The sequence below is a fragment of the Cheilinus undulatus genome, linkage group 16 (genome assembly GCF_018320785.1).
Source record: "Cheilinus undulatus linkage group 16, ASM1832078v1, whole genome shotgun sequence".
Lineage (NCBI taxonomy): Eukaryota > Metazoa > Chordata > Actinopteri > Labriformes > Labridae > Cheilinus > Cheilinus undulatus.
The window spans coordinates 38,003,870-38,024,394 of NC_054880.1; the positions used below are offsets into that span (position 1 = coordinate 38,003,870).

Here is a 20,525-nt window from a genome sequence, read left to right on the forward strand (position 1 = left end):
ACTATTATTCTGCACACTGAGCACTCATTCATTCTGCACTGCATTGTTTTGGCTGAATAAAATCTTACTCTTGTGCTTCACATAGAAGAAATAGTACAAAAAACTTCATTAATATTTCAATTCTTTTAAATAAAATAAAACATATCAGTGAATTTATAAAAGGTGAATTATGTGCTTTTCATTGTGCAGACACTTGTATTTCAGTGTTTCAGAGCAGCTGTTGTGACAGGTTAATGCCTGCAGCATTGATCAGTCTGTCTCTCTACAGATTGCAACATTAGAGTCGGAGCTAATGCAGCTGATGAAGCAGAACGGCATCCAGGTCAACAACAACAACAGCAACAGTGCCGAGAGACTCAGTGCTCAGCAGAACAGCCCAAAGAGAGCCGCAGCACAAGCCAGAGGTCTGTTAGTGGTGCTACACTCACAGGATCATTGTTATGATGTCTCTTATTAACAGAAATTGTTTCAAATTTTGATAAAAATCACCTTTTTGATGAAAAGAGGATGAGAACATTTTTACCTCTATGACTTCTGTCCATTAGCAGAATGCTTAATGCTCTGGGGTTCAGTAATTAGCATAATTTACACAGTGCCTATAAAAAGTATTTATCTGCTTGGATGTTTTACTATTTTAATGATTTTTTAATCCTATCAGGGTCAATATAATTTAGCTTTTTTTTTTTTTTTTTACAAAAAAAAGCTCTTTAATGTCAAAGTGAAAGCAGGTTTCTACAAAGTTATGTCAATTAAATCAGTCAGAGTCCCCTTTGGCTGCAATCACAGCACTCCATTCTTTTTTGCAAAACTGCTCAAGCTCTGTCAGTTTGCACAACAGCCCTTGTTTGCACAACAGCTGAAGCTTGTAACTCCTTCAGAGTAGTCATAGGTGTCTTGGTGGCCTCTCTCACTAGTTTACTTCTTTCACAGTCACTCAGTTTGTGAGGATGGCCTGATCTAGGCAGATTCACACATGTGCCATATTTCTTCCATTTCTTGATGATGGATTTAACTGAACTCCAGGTGCCTTGGGAATGTTTTTGTATCCATCTCCTCACTTATACTTCTCAATTACCTTGTATGGCTGAATTAGCAAATATGTCCCAAATCCATCTGACCAGTCGGGAGCAGCTAATCTGGCTATTGTGTCCCCCTGCACACTGCACAACAAAAAAATAGTTCCCTCCCATCAGATAACAGTCATCTGCAGCATAACCCAGGTGCCTTTTGGCCGAGAGGTTGTGTCTGTGCGCCCCATGTGCAGAGGCTCTTGTTCTGTAGGCAGGCGGAATTGGTTAAGGGCCTACATGTCATTTCTTACATGCCATCCTTTACTAGTTCCTGATTCTATCCATTGTCATATCTACAATGGCATATTAAAGTCCAAAAATATATCTATTGCTGCAAAACTGAATGCCTACCCAAGTGCGGTCTTGTTTCTTCTGTGGGATATGTTTGATAACCTTGAGTTGCCAGTCTGTCATCAGGCAAATCCATCTTGCAAAGCTCCAATCTGCAATGTTTGTGCTGCACAGAAAATGGTTCAGACCAGTCAGCACCATTTGAGGGTGATGCTGCTGTTTTTCCTGAACTGCAAAGAATGGCAATGAAAGCTTCTCTGAGGCAGAGATGATTGTTCATCTCCTGATAAGCTTCGGCATGAATTTTAGCCACAGACAAGCTCCGTTGTTCAGCACTAGCTCAGTGCTAGCCTGTAGATCTAAGGTTAGCACTGGAGCTGCACATGTCTACTACCTCATTGTGCTTTGTCACTCTGATTGGCCCGTCATTGATGTGATAGACAGAACGTTCGTCCAATCACCTTCTGAGGATTTTTTGAAAAGTTCTGCCCTTCCCAAATGCTTTGTTTAAGAGGTTTCCCAGTCCATCTGTTGTGTCATGTTAGATGTTTAAGGCTCCTTTCTTTACAATTACTCTGAACTCTCATTTTAGCATTACACAGCCTATTTGGCACCACATTTCTGATTATTGTATGGAGAATAAAATGCATTAAAAATTACAAAGATGGAATTTCCCCAACCACTATGTGATTTTGAAGAAATGCCTCTGAATTAATCATTTCTGTCCTTCTTATAACCCCTAAAATGAATAAAATAATCATAAATATAGCACAGAAGTCTTTACAGACATACTGATGTGGTAGCCTTGGTTCAGCTGGTTAAAAAATGGTTAAAAGTTGTTCCAAAGTGACCCGTCATTCAACTCTACAACACTGCCACAAACAAACTATTTTTGTCCCTGCTACTCATTGGCAGTTCATGCCCTCAGAAGGACATTTAAAGGATTGTTATGACTGGGTGAAGACTTTTTGTTTGTTGTAAACATAAACTCATTAGCCACACTTGCAAAGAGACACACAGCATTTAGTACACTCAAGTAATAGCTGGATTTCCTTTTTCCTCGGCTGCCGTAACCTTCACACTCTCTCTGCCCCTGTCTGCAGCCTCATTTTGGACCTCCACAAACAAACACAAACGTGTAATCCCCTCTAAGCACATCTGTCCGCCTTTGTTCCTCTCCTGTCTTCTTAAGCTCTGCTGGCTTGTTTTCAGAAGCTGCAGCTGTCAAGAGAGAGTGTGCATGGAGAAGTGCCATATCTGATACGGTCAGAGTTCAGATTGGATAAGAGAGTGATTGGATGTGAATGACGCACCTCATTATACAACAACAACAAAAAGTAGAGGGAGGGAAAAGTACGGGGGAGTAGAAGACAAATCTGCTAAAGTATCTGTGAAATGTAAATTATTTCAGTGTTAGTCTGCTCAGACAGCGTCTCCCAGTGCACCCAGGAAATACGCCGAAACATGATAATTATAAGTCTAATCAACAGTGTCACTTTCGGGGGAAGACTTGATTTTTAACTGAGTTAATTTCTTTAATAGACTCATTTAACTGGAGTGCTAAAACAAGGGCAATGTCAAGCAGGAGTGCCTCTTAATAAGGTCAAGACAAAACAAAACAGCTTTCAACTGATGGCTGCAGAGAACAAATACATTAGAGGGAATATTTTGTGCCTTGTCAAACTAAATCACAGCTGTTTTTACACTCTTATGCTTGCTTATCTTTGTGTTTGTGTGAATGTGACTCCAGACCTGAGGGAGGATTCACCCAGCAAAAAGAAGAGCTACAGAGGAGTCGCACGAGACAGCATCAGCTCCACCGAGGGAGAGGTTGGTAATATATCTCTGTTTTACTGTGAGTCAATGTAGAACCTACTCGTCATAGCTCATGTAGACCTCCCAGTGTGCACCACCAGCCATCCCCTCTTTTAGTAACATCACATAACTTCGCCCATTATTCTAAGGATGAGTTGAACTTAAAAGGTCCTTTTGTTTTTATATGACTATAGATGTTTTATGAAGTCTTTGAAAGGGTTTTACTTGGCCCCTGAAGAGTCAGCCAGCTTGTCTGAACTGGTGCACAATGAATCTCTGGACATGCTGGGCCACAAAGGATGCACCAGATGGATCCTTTGTTGGCAGCATTTGAGGGAGTCTTTGCACTGGGACAGCCTTCAATCCGCCACTATGAGTCAGTAGGATACATCCTCTAGTTTAGGACACAGTTCAAGCAAAGCCATGGTTGAACTGCACATTTTCAGCATGACTATAGTCTGACAGTCGTAGGGTTTCACCCCTGAAAACCTGCCGTCATCTCTTGTAGTGTGTCATAATAAGCAACATTGAAGAACATGTCTGAGACACCTCAAGACCTCCAGCGATGCTGACCAATGAGAACACTGAGTGCTCTGCACGTGCAGCAGTCACAAATGTAAACAAACCAAATGGCAAAGCAAAGGAGAGCAATGAAGGTGCTGTGAGATGGAACAATGACACAGAGGACAAGTTTGTCGAGCTCTTGCAACAAAATCCCTGCCAATAGGATGTGTTGTCAAAGGATGACCTGGCAGACTGAAAAAGACACATGTTGAAATAACAGATGAACTTTAGCAGCCTGATAGTAACTGGCTTAAGCATTAGCATTAAGCTAGCATATCATTCATCATTACATTTTAAGAGGCAACCAGATACAGTATAGTAAATCCATTATGTTTGTTTTTCAGGTGTAGTCTTCCCTCTAGTGTCATCACATCGGTTGCCATGAATGATGGAGTCCTGCCTTTAGTCCATCATGTCAGTTGGTCATGTGATGCACAGATGCATGGCTGTGTGATCACTTTATCTGACACAGTAACCATTTTAACAGACAAAAGAAAATCGTTTAGATATTAAGAGACAAAAATTAGAGTTGGGCAGAGGTTGAGCTGAGACAGGCCATAAAGCCTCATGGGTATAACCTGTACGCCCCATGTGGATCAAATCAGGTATGGCGTACTTTTGCGTAACTCTTAGCCCTGATAGAAAAAAAAAAAAAAGATTAGCTGTGCTGAGTTCTTAAAATGCTAGAAAAGTGAGTTTCATTATGACACTAGTTAAAATCATCTGTATATCTATACCTGTTTTGACACCAAAGTTACAAAAAATCTCATGAACAACCAAAAACTGCTTTTTATAATTTCCAGCCTTTACTAAAAAGCAAACACATACCTAAATTTGACATCAGTCTGCAGGTCAGGATGTAAAGAAAAACTTTTAGGGACCAGGAGACATTGCTGTCTCTTGCCTCCGCTCTCTACCTGCTGTAACAAAAATGTTTTTTAAAGCATGTGTCCTTTTGAGGTGCAAAAAAGTCTTTATTAAACATATTTTCCAACCAGTGACTTAGAAAGTTACCAAGGATAGAGACTGTGATGGAGGGCAGAGCAAAGAGGCACCCAGCGGGTAGAAAGAGGCATGTCTTCAGCACCAGTCACACAAAATCCTGAATCCTCTCTTCATGTCTTTTCAGAGGTTTTGGTGTGTTTCTAAACCGCTATGAAACGGTCATAAAACCTCATCTTCTCTCCATATCACCACATTATTTTAGCAACAGGAAAGACTTTTATCAACTGGACTATATTTTTTTCTGCTGTGAAAATGGGTATTTTTAACAGGACTAAACTTAGCACAAAAAGTAAGCCACATTTGTAAGGAACATGCATTTGTAGGATGAGCAGCAGAGCTGAGGATGTGGGTTGTGCCCATGAAAAGTATCTCTGCCAGTGCCAAACAGCTTATTCTACCATTGACTCTTGTTTAGTGTTCAGTGGATTGGATGATTGAAGTTTGAAGAAACAAGACATAATGGCAATTTAACAATTCATTAATTTAACAAACAGGAGCCTCAGCAGCGTGTGGAAGAACCATACACAGCCACAACAGCCTGGCATAATAATTATATCTAATATCTTGAATTTATATAGCGCCTTTCAAGAAACCCAAGGACGCTTTACAGGAACACATATAGCACATATGGCATCTCCTCCTCATGACAGTCACAAGCCTGGTCACATACTGCTGTGGGATGGCATCCCATTCTTCATCCAGTGTTTGACGCAAATCAGCCAATGTGGTTGTGTTGGTCACTCTGGGACCAACAGCACGCCTAAGCTGATCCCATAAGTGTTCAATGGGGTTGAGTTCAGGACTGCTGGCAGGACATGCCATGGAGGATAGAGTTCGGTCCCAGACTCTGGAGATATGGGATTGTGTCTGGTTGCAGAATCTAATCTTAATATCTCTCTGCATTGAGGTTGCCTTCAGTGATGACAAGCTTTGTTTTTCCAGTGACGGAGATGCCGCCCCACACCATCACACTGCCTTCACCAAAAGATGTTGCTCTGTCAGTGCAGCAATCAGCATAGCGTTCTCCATGTCTTCTCCACACTTTGACCCTACGATCCACCTGCCATAGGCAGAATCTAGACACATTGCGTAACATGACGTTCCTCCACATGTTCAAATTTTAGTACACATGTTGCTGACACCAGTGTAAATAGACCTGTTGGTGAAGGGCAGTCATGACAGGCCTCCTGGCAGCCCTATGTGACCGGAGATTGGAACACCAGTTTGAAGCTGCCTTATTGCGTGAGCCTTATCCAGTTCAGCCAAATGTGGCATGCCGATTCTTGGAGCAGACATCTACTGATAATTGTAGCAGTGCCCATGCTCACAGGTGCTCACAATCAGGTGCCAATCAGCAGAGAAAATATGGAATTTAAAAATTAATTATTTATTGCCAAGAAGCATTGTTACGACAAAGAAAAAATCTACCAAACAAAAATGTCTTTACTTTTTATGCTAAGTTTATATGGAGATTCTTGGTTTTTGCAGCCAACCTCGTGGACTCTCAGTGAACTGCAGTCTTTGCTCTGGTTCATTTTTAACACAGGAAGTGGTTGCTTGGTTACACACAAACAACTGCACAAATAGTTAACAACAGCTCTTTAAAAATCAACCAGATGTAGTGTTGGCAGATGTGACTTTTAATACGACAAGCTCCATTATTCTCATTAGACGAGTCTTCTAATGTGACTCTAATTTCACCACAGGGTGTTTGATTAGTGTGAGTGTCTACCAGCCTGTTTTTGTGTCTTTAACCCCTGTCCATTTCACTTCACTCCTTTAATGGATTAATTGCTGTGTGGTGCTCCGTGACGCTAATCGACTCTGTCACAACTTATTGTCTCTCCCAGTGTGATAATAACAGCTAGTCTTTCCTGGACGAGAGGCTCTCATCTGGCTAACACTATCACTTAACTCTGCCAGAGCAGAAGCGAGTTCAGATTGGATAAAAACCAAAGAACTGGAGCAGAATTGGCACGAGAACAGGAAGCAGGCAGTGTGTGGCTTCCAGGGGAAAAGAGGGCGAGGAATTAGAGAGGGTGAAAGTATGTCAAGTGACTTCTTTCAGATTAGTCTGCAGCTCACATCCATTTCCTTTGATTGCACTTAAGTCATCCTTTTTTCTCGTGACCAATTCTGTCTGACTCCTCTCATTCCTCATCGTCTGGCCTTATCTTACCTCTTCTTCTTCTTCTATCTAAATTTGCCTTATCTGTCTGTACATTTGTCCTCAGGTGTCAGAGTGGCACAGCAGTCCAGCCCACAGTCGCTCCGGTTCCATTCGAAGCACGGCCCCAGGCAGTGCCGAGAGCTCCCCAAGAAGATCCCTGCACCCTCCGTCCAACGCAGGAGCCCTCCATGATGGTTGGTTCATCTTTATAACAGGCTATGATAGGTTCTTTGAGATCTCAAATGTCTGTTGGGGGTCAGGAAGTGGGGGACAGAAACCTTCTGGGGTAAGCGATTGAGTAGTGATGTGCCGTTCATGAACCAGCCTTTTCTACCAGACAGCTATTTAACGTGAGCCACAGTAGCTAGCTCCATTTGAGTGCCAGTTTTCTTTCTCCCATCTTTATTTAATCCAAATTTAAAAAGCCAAACCAAATGAAGAGTTGTTTTCAAGTCAAACAGTCAGCTCTACTAAACTGAGCTAAATGATCGGGATCACTGAAAAGAGACCGATTTCCCAAGAGAATGAGAAAGAGTGGGTGGACTTAAGCTGAGGAGATACTGTTAAGATTAGAGTGCACTGCTCTAAACCATGGCAAAAACTGGTTGAACCAAACCAGACCACTTGGTGGAAACTTGGTGGAAAATGGAGGTTATTTTTATTCACATTAACTGTGTTTAATTGGACTTGAGTATCCCAGTTTCTGGTTGTGTATTTGCACCTTGCCAAAAAATGGTTTTGACAAACCTGGTTTATCTACCTGGGGAACTCCAAAAGAAAATATCCATACAAAATATCCTGTTTCCTGACAGCTGCAGACTACCTGCACAGGTGCGACTTTGATTTAACTGTCCATTTTACTTCAGATACTTTGAAATATGCGGGATGTGTGGTGAAGGGACAGCTGGTCCACTTTTGCCCAGATAGAGTGAGTGACAACCAGGTTGTGGTGTCTGCAGCAGATCTGTTACCTGACTGCAGTGAGGTACCTAAACACTCATATTTAGATAAATAGTGAACTGAACAGTTTGATATTTTAGCCATTAATGAAACGTAGACAAAGTTTACTCTGCAGTAAGAGACCGACTGCTCACACAATGAGTAACCGAAAGTTCAGAGCTATGTGAGCTGAAGTTGGTAAGCATCCTGCTAAGTCTGTAAAGACGTCCCAGCCTTGAAATGTTGGCTGTTGTAGATATGATTAACCTGACACATCAGATGGATGTGTCACACATCCATCTGGGAAAGCTTCAATAAGAAACGTCTGAGAAAAGGCTTTGAAAAAATCTCGGAGTGTGATTGGATGAACGTTCTGTCCATCACATCTCTACGGGCCAATCAGAGCAACAAAACACGTGACGTAGCTGCTATCTAGCTGCGCGTGCGCAGCTGCTGAGGAATAACGCGAAACATGGCGACTATAGACATGTAACTACTTGACTTTTGTCAATTTTGAAAAGAAAATACCTCACTGCAGTTCTTTTTTCTTCTTTTAACCAAGAAATGTTGTCAAGTTCTGATAAAACTGGTGCTTTAGCAGCATCCACGCTAATCTCTTCCTCCATAACTGCACCAGCTCTAGCTGCTGCTTGTTTACGTCCCGACTCTGCTGCCCCTCGTTGCTGATTGGTCCTGTCACTTTCTAACCAGGCCCAAACGGTTCAGATGGGAGCTTTGCAAGATGGATTAGCCAGTGAAAAATTCCTGGACCCAGATGGTGATCCGGATCTCTTCCAAAATCTAATCAGTTCTTCCTAATGCCCTTTCTGACATTTTCTGAAAATTTCATCAAAATCCGTCCATAACTTTTTGAGTTAGGTTACTAACAAACAAACTAACTAACTAACTAACAAACCCTGCCGATCACATAACCTCCTTGGCAGAGGTAACAATCGTAAAACGCACAGGAGGCCAGTGAAGAGAGGCTGAAATGGGGAAAATGTGGTCATATTTTCATTTAGCAGTTAAAAGATTGTAAACAATTAAGAGAAGCTTGGCTGGCACCAAAATAAAGAGCATTACAATAATCAAGACAAGTCGTGATAAAAGCATGCATAACCTTCTCAAAATCATTAAAAGATACAAAGGGCTTTACCTTGGATAGAAGACAATGATAATTATCATCGCCTGAGTTTTATAAGAATAAGAACGTTATTGGTTTAGGGTGAATATCTTCAATGTGATGCTGGCATTTAACAGTGTTCAGCCTGAAATAATTCACAGTGGTCTTTTTTTCTCAGACTTAAAAAAATGCCATGATGTGTTATAAAAGCAAACATCACGGACATCTGCACAGATATGAATTAGTGATCTGAAACCAGGTTAATATAATTTCTCATGTATATAGGGATATGACTAACCAGGTTTGTCTTTGCTTACGTAAACACAGTATCCTGAATATGATCAAAACTTGGATATGACTCATAACCGGGATACTAAAGTCTATGTAAACAGACTCAGTGTGAGATATTACCACAATAATACTAAAACTTTATTTTGTCTGAATATTTTGGTACCTTCAGGACACAAAAGTAGCACAAGAATAAAGAGTGTTTTTATTTCCACACTTTGAAAGCTTGGCATAGTCATAAACAGCTCAAAACGTGGTCTTTTTGGTAACATGTTTGTTTAGAAATCACTACTTGCCCCCATAGAAAAGTTCATCTGGTCATCTGCATAGAACCTATTAGGACTTGAGTGTACACTCAAACATCTTTACTTGTACAATTCATCTGAAACAGTCTGAAGTAATGTCATTGTTCTGTTTATGATCTCAGGTTCTCAGTCTCCAGCCAAGTCGAGCCCGTCTCGCAGTCTGGAGGAACGCAACCAAGCTCTGGACCCCGGGTAAGACTGCAAATACTGACATTTGCATTGAGATAAGCGCACTTAGGTCACTTGTTGCTGTTGGGAAAATTTTCTATGACGATGATCAGGTTTAGAACAATTTTTTCTATTTCTGAGGCATACTAAATATTTTGTTATCATCAGGAGGGCAGCATATTTACATTAATTGGTCAGTAAAACATAAATAGTTTGGTTCTAACAACTTTCCAACAACTTGCAATCTTGTTCATCTTCCTTTTGGAAAATAATGTTTAAATCATCTGTTTTGTGTATTATGAGCCTTATTATGAACCGACTGTCTTCTATAATCTTTATATGTTCACATCTAACAACTTTTCTCACTCCATCTTTGATCCATTCAGGTCCCCTCTCAGGAAAACTACTCTGAAGGAAAAAGATCCCAGAGCCTCACCTGGAAACAGGTAAATAATGACTGCCTCACAGTTTGTTATCCTGTTGGTATTGACTTATGAATGATTAAACTAAATTAGTCCACAGATCCTCAAACCATTTCAGAGAGGTGCATTTATCTCTCTCTTTCTCTCTCTCAGCTCCAACGAGGACAGTCCACAGAAACTCAAGGCCAAGGTATGTGAGATTTGGCAGCTTTACAGTAATCAAATAATTCTTCACTGTACAGGGGCTTTACAGTGAGGACATTAAGGACACTTTGTTTCTGCATCTATAATGACTGAGTACAGTCGCTCTGCCAGAGCTTTGCTCTATTACTTACATACATAACATTTAAGGATATATTTTATACAGTGTGCTGTTTGGCTTTGATGTACTGTGTTATTTCTGTTGAACAGAGCTCTCTTACATGGCCCCACTTCTTCTCCTATTCCTATTATTTGGTATTGTATATTTATAAATTTATTATTCTTGTTTAATTCTACTTCAATCCACCGAAATGAAAGCTGGTACTCTGAGAGGTAAAACAGTTTAGTAACAAAAACAATCACAGGAATGTTTTACTACTTTATTAACAGAAGGAAAATCAATCACTTAAATCCTGAATAGTTTAGAACTTGGAAAAAATTTGGAATCTGGTGATCTTTTTGTGATTCTTAGTTTTCCTCTTGTAAATCAGCTTGATTCATAGAATATCCTCAGGGTTCCCATCCTTGAAAACCTGGAACAAAATAGTAAATGAGAGATAAAGCAAAATGTTCTGAAAATTCTTTTGCTTTCCTTGAAAATGATTTAAACCTTCTTATTTTTTTCGTATCAGAGTTGTCCAACATAGATGAATTTGCCATCTGAAATGGCCAAAGTATATTAAGGATCCTATTAAAGGTGATGATCATTTACAGGCAGTAGTATGAGGAAAAGGCCACGTTAACAGCTGCTGTTGACCTGAGAAATTGTTCCTACAAAAAACCAAGTCCAATAGACAAGATAAGTTGTGCAAGAACAATTTTTTATCTACTATCTTACTATTAATATTTTTTTGAAGGTAAATGGAAAGTACTTCTTTTGTTCCTTTTTTGCATTGCCTAGTTTTGTTTTTTAGGGGGTTTTTGGGACAAAATAGGGTTGCAAATCAGCATTTTAACATAATTAAAGTAAAAAAAAGGAGGTGCTGTACATCTTCAGGTGTATTTGCATTATTATATGACTTATTTGTTATTTATAAGAATGTAAGAGTACATGGGTGTAGCCATAGATAGCACATCTTTTGAATCAGACTCTCACAGACATGGTGTATGGGTAAAATGCCTCCCTGTCATATCAGCTAAATTGTCAGTGAAACTGTCCTGAAAAGTCCTGGAAGATGATCTGTAGAAAAGAGTGGGAACCTTGATCCCGAATCAGTGAAATAAGTCAGTATGTGACTGACTGACACAGTAAGATTAAAGTTTTTAACACTGAGCTCACATAAAATGATTGCTAATCCTGTGTAATGTCAGTTGTACTTACCTCTGGATTCAACAGGAGATTATTTTCGATTCCAGCCTTTATCTCTCTCGGCAGACGGACTCAGTTTAAGACAAGAGCAGGAGGTAGATCGCTGCAGAAAGCATGAGCATTAATAGTTATAGTGGACTCAGCTGAAAGTCTGAACCTGCAAGATTAGTCTTAATTTTACCTCAGAGTCCTGATGTTCAAAGGGATCTTTTCAGGGACAGTACAGAGCTCAATGTAAGACAAATCTTTACACTTTAAACTCAAACAATTACAGAAATGTCATGTTAGTATTAATATTTCTAGCATTTTCTTGGCAGAACCAATCAGATATTTACTCTGTTAAACACAAAACATGATACTTGTCTGCTTCTTAATTCCATTAATGTCCAGAGTCTTGCACACTCTCAAGGACACAGAGAGGTTTTGGAGTTGGATGATGTCCAGATACATCCTTTATAACAACCTAACACGTTCACAGATTGTGCTGTAATGTGACATCTTCAGAATGAAGGATGTGCACAGTCCTGCCTTCTAGCAGTTTATCAAACATCATAAATCCTTTGAAGTAGCTCATCAATCATTCTAGTACAGTTCCTCCTCCTTGATTTATTAACTCTTTAATCTCTGTTTCAATAATTTAACAAAGAAGCATGGTCTAATCGACTTTATCAAGCTTGACTCTCCCTGTCCGTCTCATAAGTGTGTTTTTATTCACCAGGGTCCCGCTCTGAACGATGAACTGAGCGCCAGCAGCAGCAGCTCAGTGGAGATCAGCGGACTGAGTGAGGCCAAGATGTCGGGACACTCACACACACTGGTGCTATCCTCAGATGAGGTACAAACACACTAAATTACAATTTTTTTTTTTTTTTTTTTTTTTTTTTTTTTAAGTTTTGTGGAAATATTTTTGGGCAATGTGGTAATAGATGACGACATGACGTGCAAAGTTCAGTGGGTTAAAAACGAACATTGCTATGATTTATTCAAACACAGTACAGGTGCATGCACCTTATGCATAGTGTGTAAATTCTACCACCAGGGGGCACTCAATCAAAACAATAACCAAAGATGACAACAGGATACACGAAAACTATGCTCCATAATTTGGATTTATTAAATGGCAAACAACTATTTTGGTTTCATTGTTTAGGGAGGAAAGCTGTTTAAAGTGCCCTTTCTCCTTGTGTGAATTTCGTCCATGAAACGAAAATGCATGTGCATCTCAACAAATTAGAATCTCATGTAAAACTTTAATTTTATTCCTGTAATTTCCTTCAGAAAGTTGAATTTCTATTTATTCTAGATTCTTCTCATACAAAGTGAGACATTTCAACTCTTTTTTGTTTTAATCTCAATGATTACAGCTCACAAAAATTAAAAATCCATTATCCCAAAATATTAGAGTTTTGTGGGAAAGTCCAACTTCCAAAGGTTTCTTGAGCCTTCATTCTTTCATCCTGGTTCAGTTCACACAACCACAACCATGGGGAAGACTGCTGACTGACAAATGTCCAGAAGACAATGCCATCAGCATCTCACCCAGGCTAAGGAGATAAAGAAATGGATCGTTTCTTATTGGTCCAAAGTCCTGTTTTCAGATTGAACTAAATTTTTAATTTCATTTGTAAATCAGTCTGGAGGAAGATCAGAAACACACAGAATCCAAGGTGTTTGAAGTCCAGTGTTTTCAGTTTCCACGGTCAGTGATGGTTTGAGCTGCCATGTCATCTGCCGCTATTGGTCCACTGGTCTTTATCAAGTCCAGAGTCAACACTGTCAGCTGTCTACCAGGAGATTTTGAGAGCACTTCATGTTTCCATCTGCTGAGGAGCTTTATGGAGATTCTGATTTCCTTTTCCAGCAGGATTTGGCACCTGTTCACAGTGACACCAGAACTACCAGAAGCTGGTTGTCTGACCATGGCGTTACTGTGTTTGATTGGCCAGCCAACTGGTCTGACCTGAACCCCGTAGAGAATCTCTGGTGAAGATGAGAGACACCAGACTCAACAATCCAGATGAGCTGAAGGCTGCTATCAGGGCGACCTGGGCTTCAGAACATCTCAGCAGTGCCACAGACTGATTGCCTCCTTGCCACGTTGCATAGATGAAGTAGTTCATTCAAAAGGAGCTCTAACCAACTACTGAGTGAATAAATGAACATAATTTTCCAGAAGGTCAACATTTCTGATATAAATCCTTTTTCTGGACTGATGTTTGTGATATGCTAAGATTTTGAGAATCTAGAATCTACTGATGTTTCATTTCTTGAATTAAATCACAGGAAATAAATGACCTTCACATGATATCCTGATCTTTTGAGATGCACCTTAATATTTTATGGGCTGCACTGTCTTTATGAACGAATTCTTTAATTCATAACAAGTTAGCAGTTAGTCCTGGTCTTATCTTTTGTAGCCATGGCATCAGAAGGGTTGTGATCATGTTTCCCTATGTAGCAATCTGCCATGAAACATAAAAATCAAGAATTTCTCCGGGAGTCATCATTTTTTTAACTAATATGGACATTTCATTGCAAATATTCCGCATATTGAACCTTTAAAAATCATTGATTACATATGTTTTCAGCAAATATGTGGATGAAGTCCTCAGTCAGTGAAAATGTAGGTTTCTGCAGCATTATTTAAACTAAATATTTCACTGCAAACAGCAGGCACAACATAAAAATGCTCCCAAAATGCACCTTTTTTATCTTTCTCTTATTTGTAAGTGCCCCTCTCTGTCATCTTAATAGATCTCTCTGACAGAAAATGCATTATCCCTTGAGGAAGCAGCTCCTCTCATATCGCTCTGACAGAAAACAACAGACTTATAATCAATGCACCAGTTAAGCCTTATTGTTCTCAGATGGCTGCTGCAGTGGAAGCCATGTTGTTTTTATGTGTTAACAAACCAGTTATCTTCTTTTGTCTTCAATGCTGCCAAATTCAGAGTCTGGATATGATAGATGATGAGGTGAGAGGGTTGTATTGCATGCATGTGTTTAAGCTACATATCTGTGTTTCATTCCCACATGTCATTGTTGAAAAATAGTGTTTTCTCTGCATGTGCCACAGAGCTGAGTGTGTTGTTACAGAGCTGTCCCTGTCATTTCATCCAAGTTCACTTATCGTTCATTTAGTATGATTACTGCTCATTCTGCGGAAGCTGCTCATTAAGTGTTGGGTTAAATTTTTGTTTGTTAGATTTTTAAAGTTTTGCATCTTATTTTCATCTCTCTCTCTCAATCTGTTTCCCGCCATTCTTCCTCTGCGGTTTCAGATCTTAGACGAGGGACAGCTTCCAAAGCAGTATCAGTGGCAGAACCGCAGTGTCACAGAGTGGACCACCCAGCAAGTGGCCCGCTGGCTTACAGGACTCAACTTAGACCACCATATCCCAGAATTCACTGCCAAAAACATAGATGGAGAACAGCTGCTGCAGCTGGAGAGTGCTGAACTAAAGGTAAGTTACATAATATCAGGTTTTTCATACACAGACTCACAATGGCTGCATCAGGTTTAGGTGTTCAACTACTCATGAACACAAAAATCTAATCAGCCAATCACATGGCAGCAAGGAATGCATTTAGACATATATGCATGGTCAAGACGATGTCCTGAAATTGTTCATGTCAAATTCTGACCCTATTATTAGAATGTGGCAGCAGATATCAGATAGCAGAAATCTATTCTGATGAGCCTGTGTGAACTGGAGCCTCAGAAGGTACTCTTTCAAAGATGGCCTTTTGCATATCTTGACTGTAGCAAGTGATTATTTAAGTTATTGCTGCCATTTCTGAAATACTTACACCATCCGTTCTTTCATTAACAACCATTGCACATTCACAGTCACTTAAATCCCCTTTCTTCCCCATAATGATGCTGGGTTTGAGCTTCAGCAGATCATCTCTACCATGTCTGCATTCCCAAAAGCCTCGGTTTCTGCTGTGTATTTGGCTGATTAGGCTGAACAGGTATACCTAATGAAGTGGTCGATGATTTTATTTTGCATGTACTGAGCTCTTAGCCAGTATATAACTTAGCCACTATTGGCATGGCAGTTTGTAACTGCAGTGAAAGTGCTAAACATGTTTGATAAATTCAGATGAAAACTGAAGGGTCAGCACTCAAAAATGTCCTCTCAGGTTCTTTTAATTCTAGCAGTCTTCTTCAACATTGGCAACACTGAAGATTGCTTGTGGCATTTGTTGTGTCTGGTGCACTGCCTGACCCAGAATTTAAAAAACCTGAAAGGTTGAGTGCTGAACCTTCAGGTTTCTTCTAAGTCCTTGTTGGTCGTGCACCTTAAAGAGGTTGGATCATTCGAGTGTGCTCCTGTTTTGCCATGTTTTGTTAAATTTTAAGATTCCTTTCTTTCGTTTTTTTAGTCCCTACAGATATTAAAGTAACCCCAAGAATGTTTTTTTTTTTTTTTTTTTTAAGATTTGCTCAGATTTGATCAGTTTTACAAAAATCAACCCATTAGCCATTATTAGCATGACAAACATATATTTACCAGTCCATTATTGGAAGCAGCCCAAGAATACACGTGATTACTGGAGGCAACGCAAGTGAACCTGAAAGTGCTTTTTTAGGTGCATTTCATTTTAATGAATTTAAATTAAACATTGGTTTTCTGTTGAGTAAGTACGTCTTATGAGGTGCCATTGTATTGGTCAGAGTCCTTAACTCAAAACAAAAAGCAATATTGAGAAGGAGGCTGCAGAGGTGGGCTGCACTGAGCAGTGCTGGTCTTAACTTCCTGGAAATGCCAAGTGTAGGGGGGTTCATGTTGCAGAGGGGAGTTTGGGCAGTTCAACTTGCAAGCTATGGTAGCCTCCATAAAAAGACAAGTCCTGATACAGTTATAAAAATGAGGAATTTCTCTGTCTTGAAAATTTTAGGAAATTCTACATATTGTATTTTTAAACACTAATATTAACATTGAAGCTTATTCTTGTTTCTTGTGTTTGCTTCAGGCCCTTGGAGTCACTTCATCCCAGGAGCGTGCCCTGATCAAGAAAAAAATCAAAGACCTCAAAGTTCTGATGGACAAGGCCAAGAGGAACCGAGAGAAACTGGAGAAACAGCGAGAGAAGCTACGAAAGAGAGAGCAGGAGCAGAAAGAGAGTGTAACAGAGTGACATGTATCCAGAGATGACCTCCTGCTTTATCGTAGCACCAACACCACGTAGCACCTGGAGGAACAGAACGTCAGTAGGCCTCAAAATGAACCCTGAGGGACGCCTATGACATAGTTCAAAAGTTCTCAGTGGTGGAGCTACATCCAGCTGTGTCAGATTGTAGGGTGACTTTATCCCCATGCAAATAAAACCAAAACAAGCAGTTGGATAGTGAATGCTGCCCCATAAGTTCACCTGGTTTTAAACCCATCCTGAGATTTTAGCCATGTCAGATTTTACTCGGTTTTATTTCTTTAGCTGTTTATTTATTCATATCCTGAGTAAGTCTGTTAGAATAATCCTCATCATCAGAGCCTTCACCCATCACAGAACCTTTACGAGTAACCAACATGTACATGTACAGTGAGAAATACAAAAATGTCTATTGTGCCATTTTGATAGACTTTTGGGGTGGAGGCAGTACCCCTCTCCCACCACTGGGTGTCCCCATGCTGCTGACTTTTACCACTGAAGAAGAAACACTGGAACTGAAGCAAGTTTCACTGGAAGAAAGGAAACCCTCCCAGTACTTGCAAGAACACTGGAAGTGCGAACACTGTAAATTGAAACTCTGTACTAGCTTTTCCAATGCTCCTTGAAGTAAACATGTACCACTTTAGAAAAATACTCAAAGTATGAATGAAAATAAGGACTCTGTTCTCATTGGACTGGCTCTAATGGAGAATTCAGGTACAATGTTATCATGGGATTTGTAATTTACCAAACATGTATGACAAAAAACACAGACAAGTGTTCAAATGAAAGTTTCTGCTTAAATGCATACTGTTGCTTTGACTCTGCTTGTAATCTGCTTTGACCTCTTTTTATATCCTCTCTCAATAACAAAGTAATACCCCGCCGCTGCCTTTAGAAATTCTAGACTTGTAGAATTTTTCTGACTCTACCCGCTTCTGTGTGAGTGTCCAAACACAAACAGTAGACTGGTCATTTCAAATTATTTCATGAAACTTACAGGTCAAAATCAACATGCAGAAATACACTGATAAATATTAAGGAATGCTGCCATAAAGATGGATCTTTTCTGTGGTGCATTACCAGATACCACTGAGGTTATACTGGAAATAACACCATGTTGTTATTTTCTTTCTTATAAAACCAGGTCGATAAGTCTTAAATATTTTGATTTTCTTCTTATATAAAAATATATAAAAACCTTTGAATTATTTTGAGTTGTATTTTATGACATTCTTGTTTTAGGACTTTAAGGATCACTGAGAGACATGTTCCCTGTGTCACTTCTTTATCATTCCCGAGAAATCATTGTGTAGGTTTACATTAAAGCTCCTGTGAGGAACTGTCAGTTGTATTGATTCTGGCACCCTCCTATGGACAAAGCATTCCTTCCCTATGTAATCAGTATTTAATTATCAGAAGGGTTTCTTTTAACAGCCATAGATATCAGTCATAAGATCAATTCAGCACTCTGCAGTCAGTCACTTTGGCTGTTTTTGAAACCGCTTACAACAAAATTCTGTCGAATGCAGTACAACCGACGGCCTGGCTGACAACAGAAGTAAATAAAAGCCCTCTGAAGCCGCTCAGTGAGGCAAACACTGACCCTCACAAAGCCTGCCATCAGGCTGATCCATCTAGGCCAGAGAATAACTGAACCAATCAGCAGTGTCTGCACCAGTAGCTAGGGGTGTGGCTTAGTTGCACTGCAAGCTGGTAAGCAATGGCTGCTGGCAGAGTGAGAAATAATTTAGTTAATTTTGGTAACAAAGTACATGAGTGTAAAATCTGTCTTTATTACAACTGAACATCACAAATGCAAAGAAATTCAGGTTTCTTTAAAATTTTTTAACTAATCCTCTTGTGCTGAATAGACTATCACTGCTTATATACAATTTGTCTTGTCTAACTCAATCTGTGCATTTTAACATCTCTTCAAAACTGACTACACTGTGCACTCATTGCTACAATTACAGCTGTAATAAAATTATTTAGATTATTTTGAAAGTACTTTAAAAACCGACTAAAGTATAAAAAGCTTCATCATTAAAATTAAACTATTCTTCTTTCTCTTTGAGGACATCCATGTTTAAAACACATAGGAAGCCTTTCAATCAATTACACGTTTGCTGTAATCTACAGAAATAGATTATTTAATCTTCGATTGAATCAAAGTGACAAATAGTGACGCTATGATCGAGTCTGCGCATGCACAAACTAAATGAACACAAACTACGTTTAGGCCTCATTACGTACTGCTGGTTCAAAACAGCCTTTGTCTGGCACCTTCCTGCAGCTTTGGGTTCAGGAATTAAACATAATGCATAGAAATCATCAGTCTTTATGCTCATGGTCGGGTATGCTTTTGTTGGTCATACTGAATCATCAGCATTAGTCACAGTCCTTCTCACAGGAGCTTTAAATCTAGAGACACCAGTGTCACCGTGATAGAGACAAAGGCAGCTCTGTTCTGATTCTGTTTTGTTTTCTGGGCCCGACCTGGTGCACCGTCTTCAACGGGAATAATAGTACGAGTCACAGATACCTCCGTGAAATGCCACAGCTCTACAGCTACTACTGATCTGTTAATGTTATTATTTATTTATTTCTGTATTTAATGAAGACTACTGTTTATGATAACTTATACAAAATAAGAGTATTATTAACACCTAGATGATTTATCCAGAATTGTATGATTACTTCCTGTTGCCAAAATATAATTAAAACTGTTCATTAAAGTGATTTAGATTTCCATGGTTGTTATCAAATGAAGGAGTTCATGTTTAGCTTTGAGAAGAAAACTGTAAGACTCTCCCATCGTGCTTGTAGTTTTTACTTAAACACAACCATAGAGCTGCTCCATCCTCTGCTCATGATGTATTCTTATGAAATATTTTGTAACACTTGAACCTTTCTGTGAATAATCTCCTCCTCTCTTTCTCTCTCTCCCTGTTGAGTCAGTCAGCCGGCTGCGCTCTTTTGACTCTTTTGTATGTCAAGTAAAACACTGAGAGCAATACGCTGTTAAGAATCCTAAAGAAGCCTTGTTTTCTATTGTGTCAGTGTGTGTGCACAGTTTGTCCGAGGGCTGAGGAGGCTAAAAGGTAACACCTGAGGCCAAAATCTTTTCTCTGAGCTTGTGGATGAGACCCTGGTGCTCCAAAACCATGTTTGAGTCCTGTCTGGAAGGGTTTGATCATCACAAACAGCTCACCGTGCTTTCACTCTTTTAAAAAGCTCTGCTTATTCTCCTCCTCCTCCTCCTTTGTTGTCATTACCTTGCTCTCTTTTTTGCATTCTGAAAAGATGGAAAGTGCAGCTACCTGTCACTGAATAAAACGTGCAGCCACTGTCCACAGGGTGTCTCTGTTTCTTCTTATTTATTCCTCTATAAACTATGAAAGACGGCTCAATCTGTCTTTTGAAATCCCTAATATATTTCTGCAAATCTGATAGTTAAATCTTATAAAAATCAATGACATATGAACACAATTTCTTCATTAAAGACCCTCTCATTTATTAGCTGTTATTTTGCCTCCTTATCTGCTGCATGTTTTCAGGTTTTTCATCCATACAGTATAAGCATCAGGGCCATTCTTGTGAACTCAGTATCTCTACGCCTTCTTTGCATTCATTTATCTACCTACAGCAGGGGGTGTCAAACTCAAGGCCCAGGGGCCAATTCTGGCCCATGTAAC

General features: G+C 39.7%; 1 protein-coding gene across 9 annotated transcripts in view; it reads left to right on the forward strand.

The window, feature by feature from the left end:
• Positions 1–20,165, forward strand: part of ppp1r9a (protein phosphatase 1, regulatory subunit 9A) — a 106,392-nt gene extending 86,227 nt beyond the window's left edge. For 4 of the 9 annotated variants that reach the window (XM_041809051.1, XM_041809054.1, XM_041809052.1 and 1 more), the window contains exons 11-20: positions 269–404; positions 3,112–3,191; positions 6,980–7,109; positions 9,693–9,762; positions 10,125–10,184; positions 10,314–10,350; positions 12,389–12,505; positions 14,622–14,645; positions 14,952–15,134; positions 16,651–20,165. In XM_041809051.1, coding sequence (XP_041664985.1) covers positions 269–404; positions 3,112–3,191; positions 6,980–7,109; positions 9,693–9,762; positions 10,125–10,184; positions 10,314–10,350; positions 12,389–12,505; positions 14,622–14,645; positions 14,952–15,134; positions 16,651–16,815 — 1,002 coding nt within the window. In that variant the 3' untranslated portion in view covers positions 16,816–20,165. Of the gene's footprint in view, positions 1–268; positions 405–3,111; positions 3,192–6,979; positions 7,110–9,692; positions 9,763–10,124; positions 10,185–10,313; positions 10,351–10,571; positions 12,352–12,388; positions 12,506–13,531; positions 13,794–14,621; positions 14,646–14,951; positions 15,135–16,650 lie in introns of those variants that run through there. The other 5 variants (XM_041809055.1, XM_041809059.1, XM_041809056.1 and 2 more) reach the window with 4 other exon arrangements.
• The last annotated feature ends 360 nt before the right edge of the window (positions 20,166–20,525 follow it).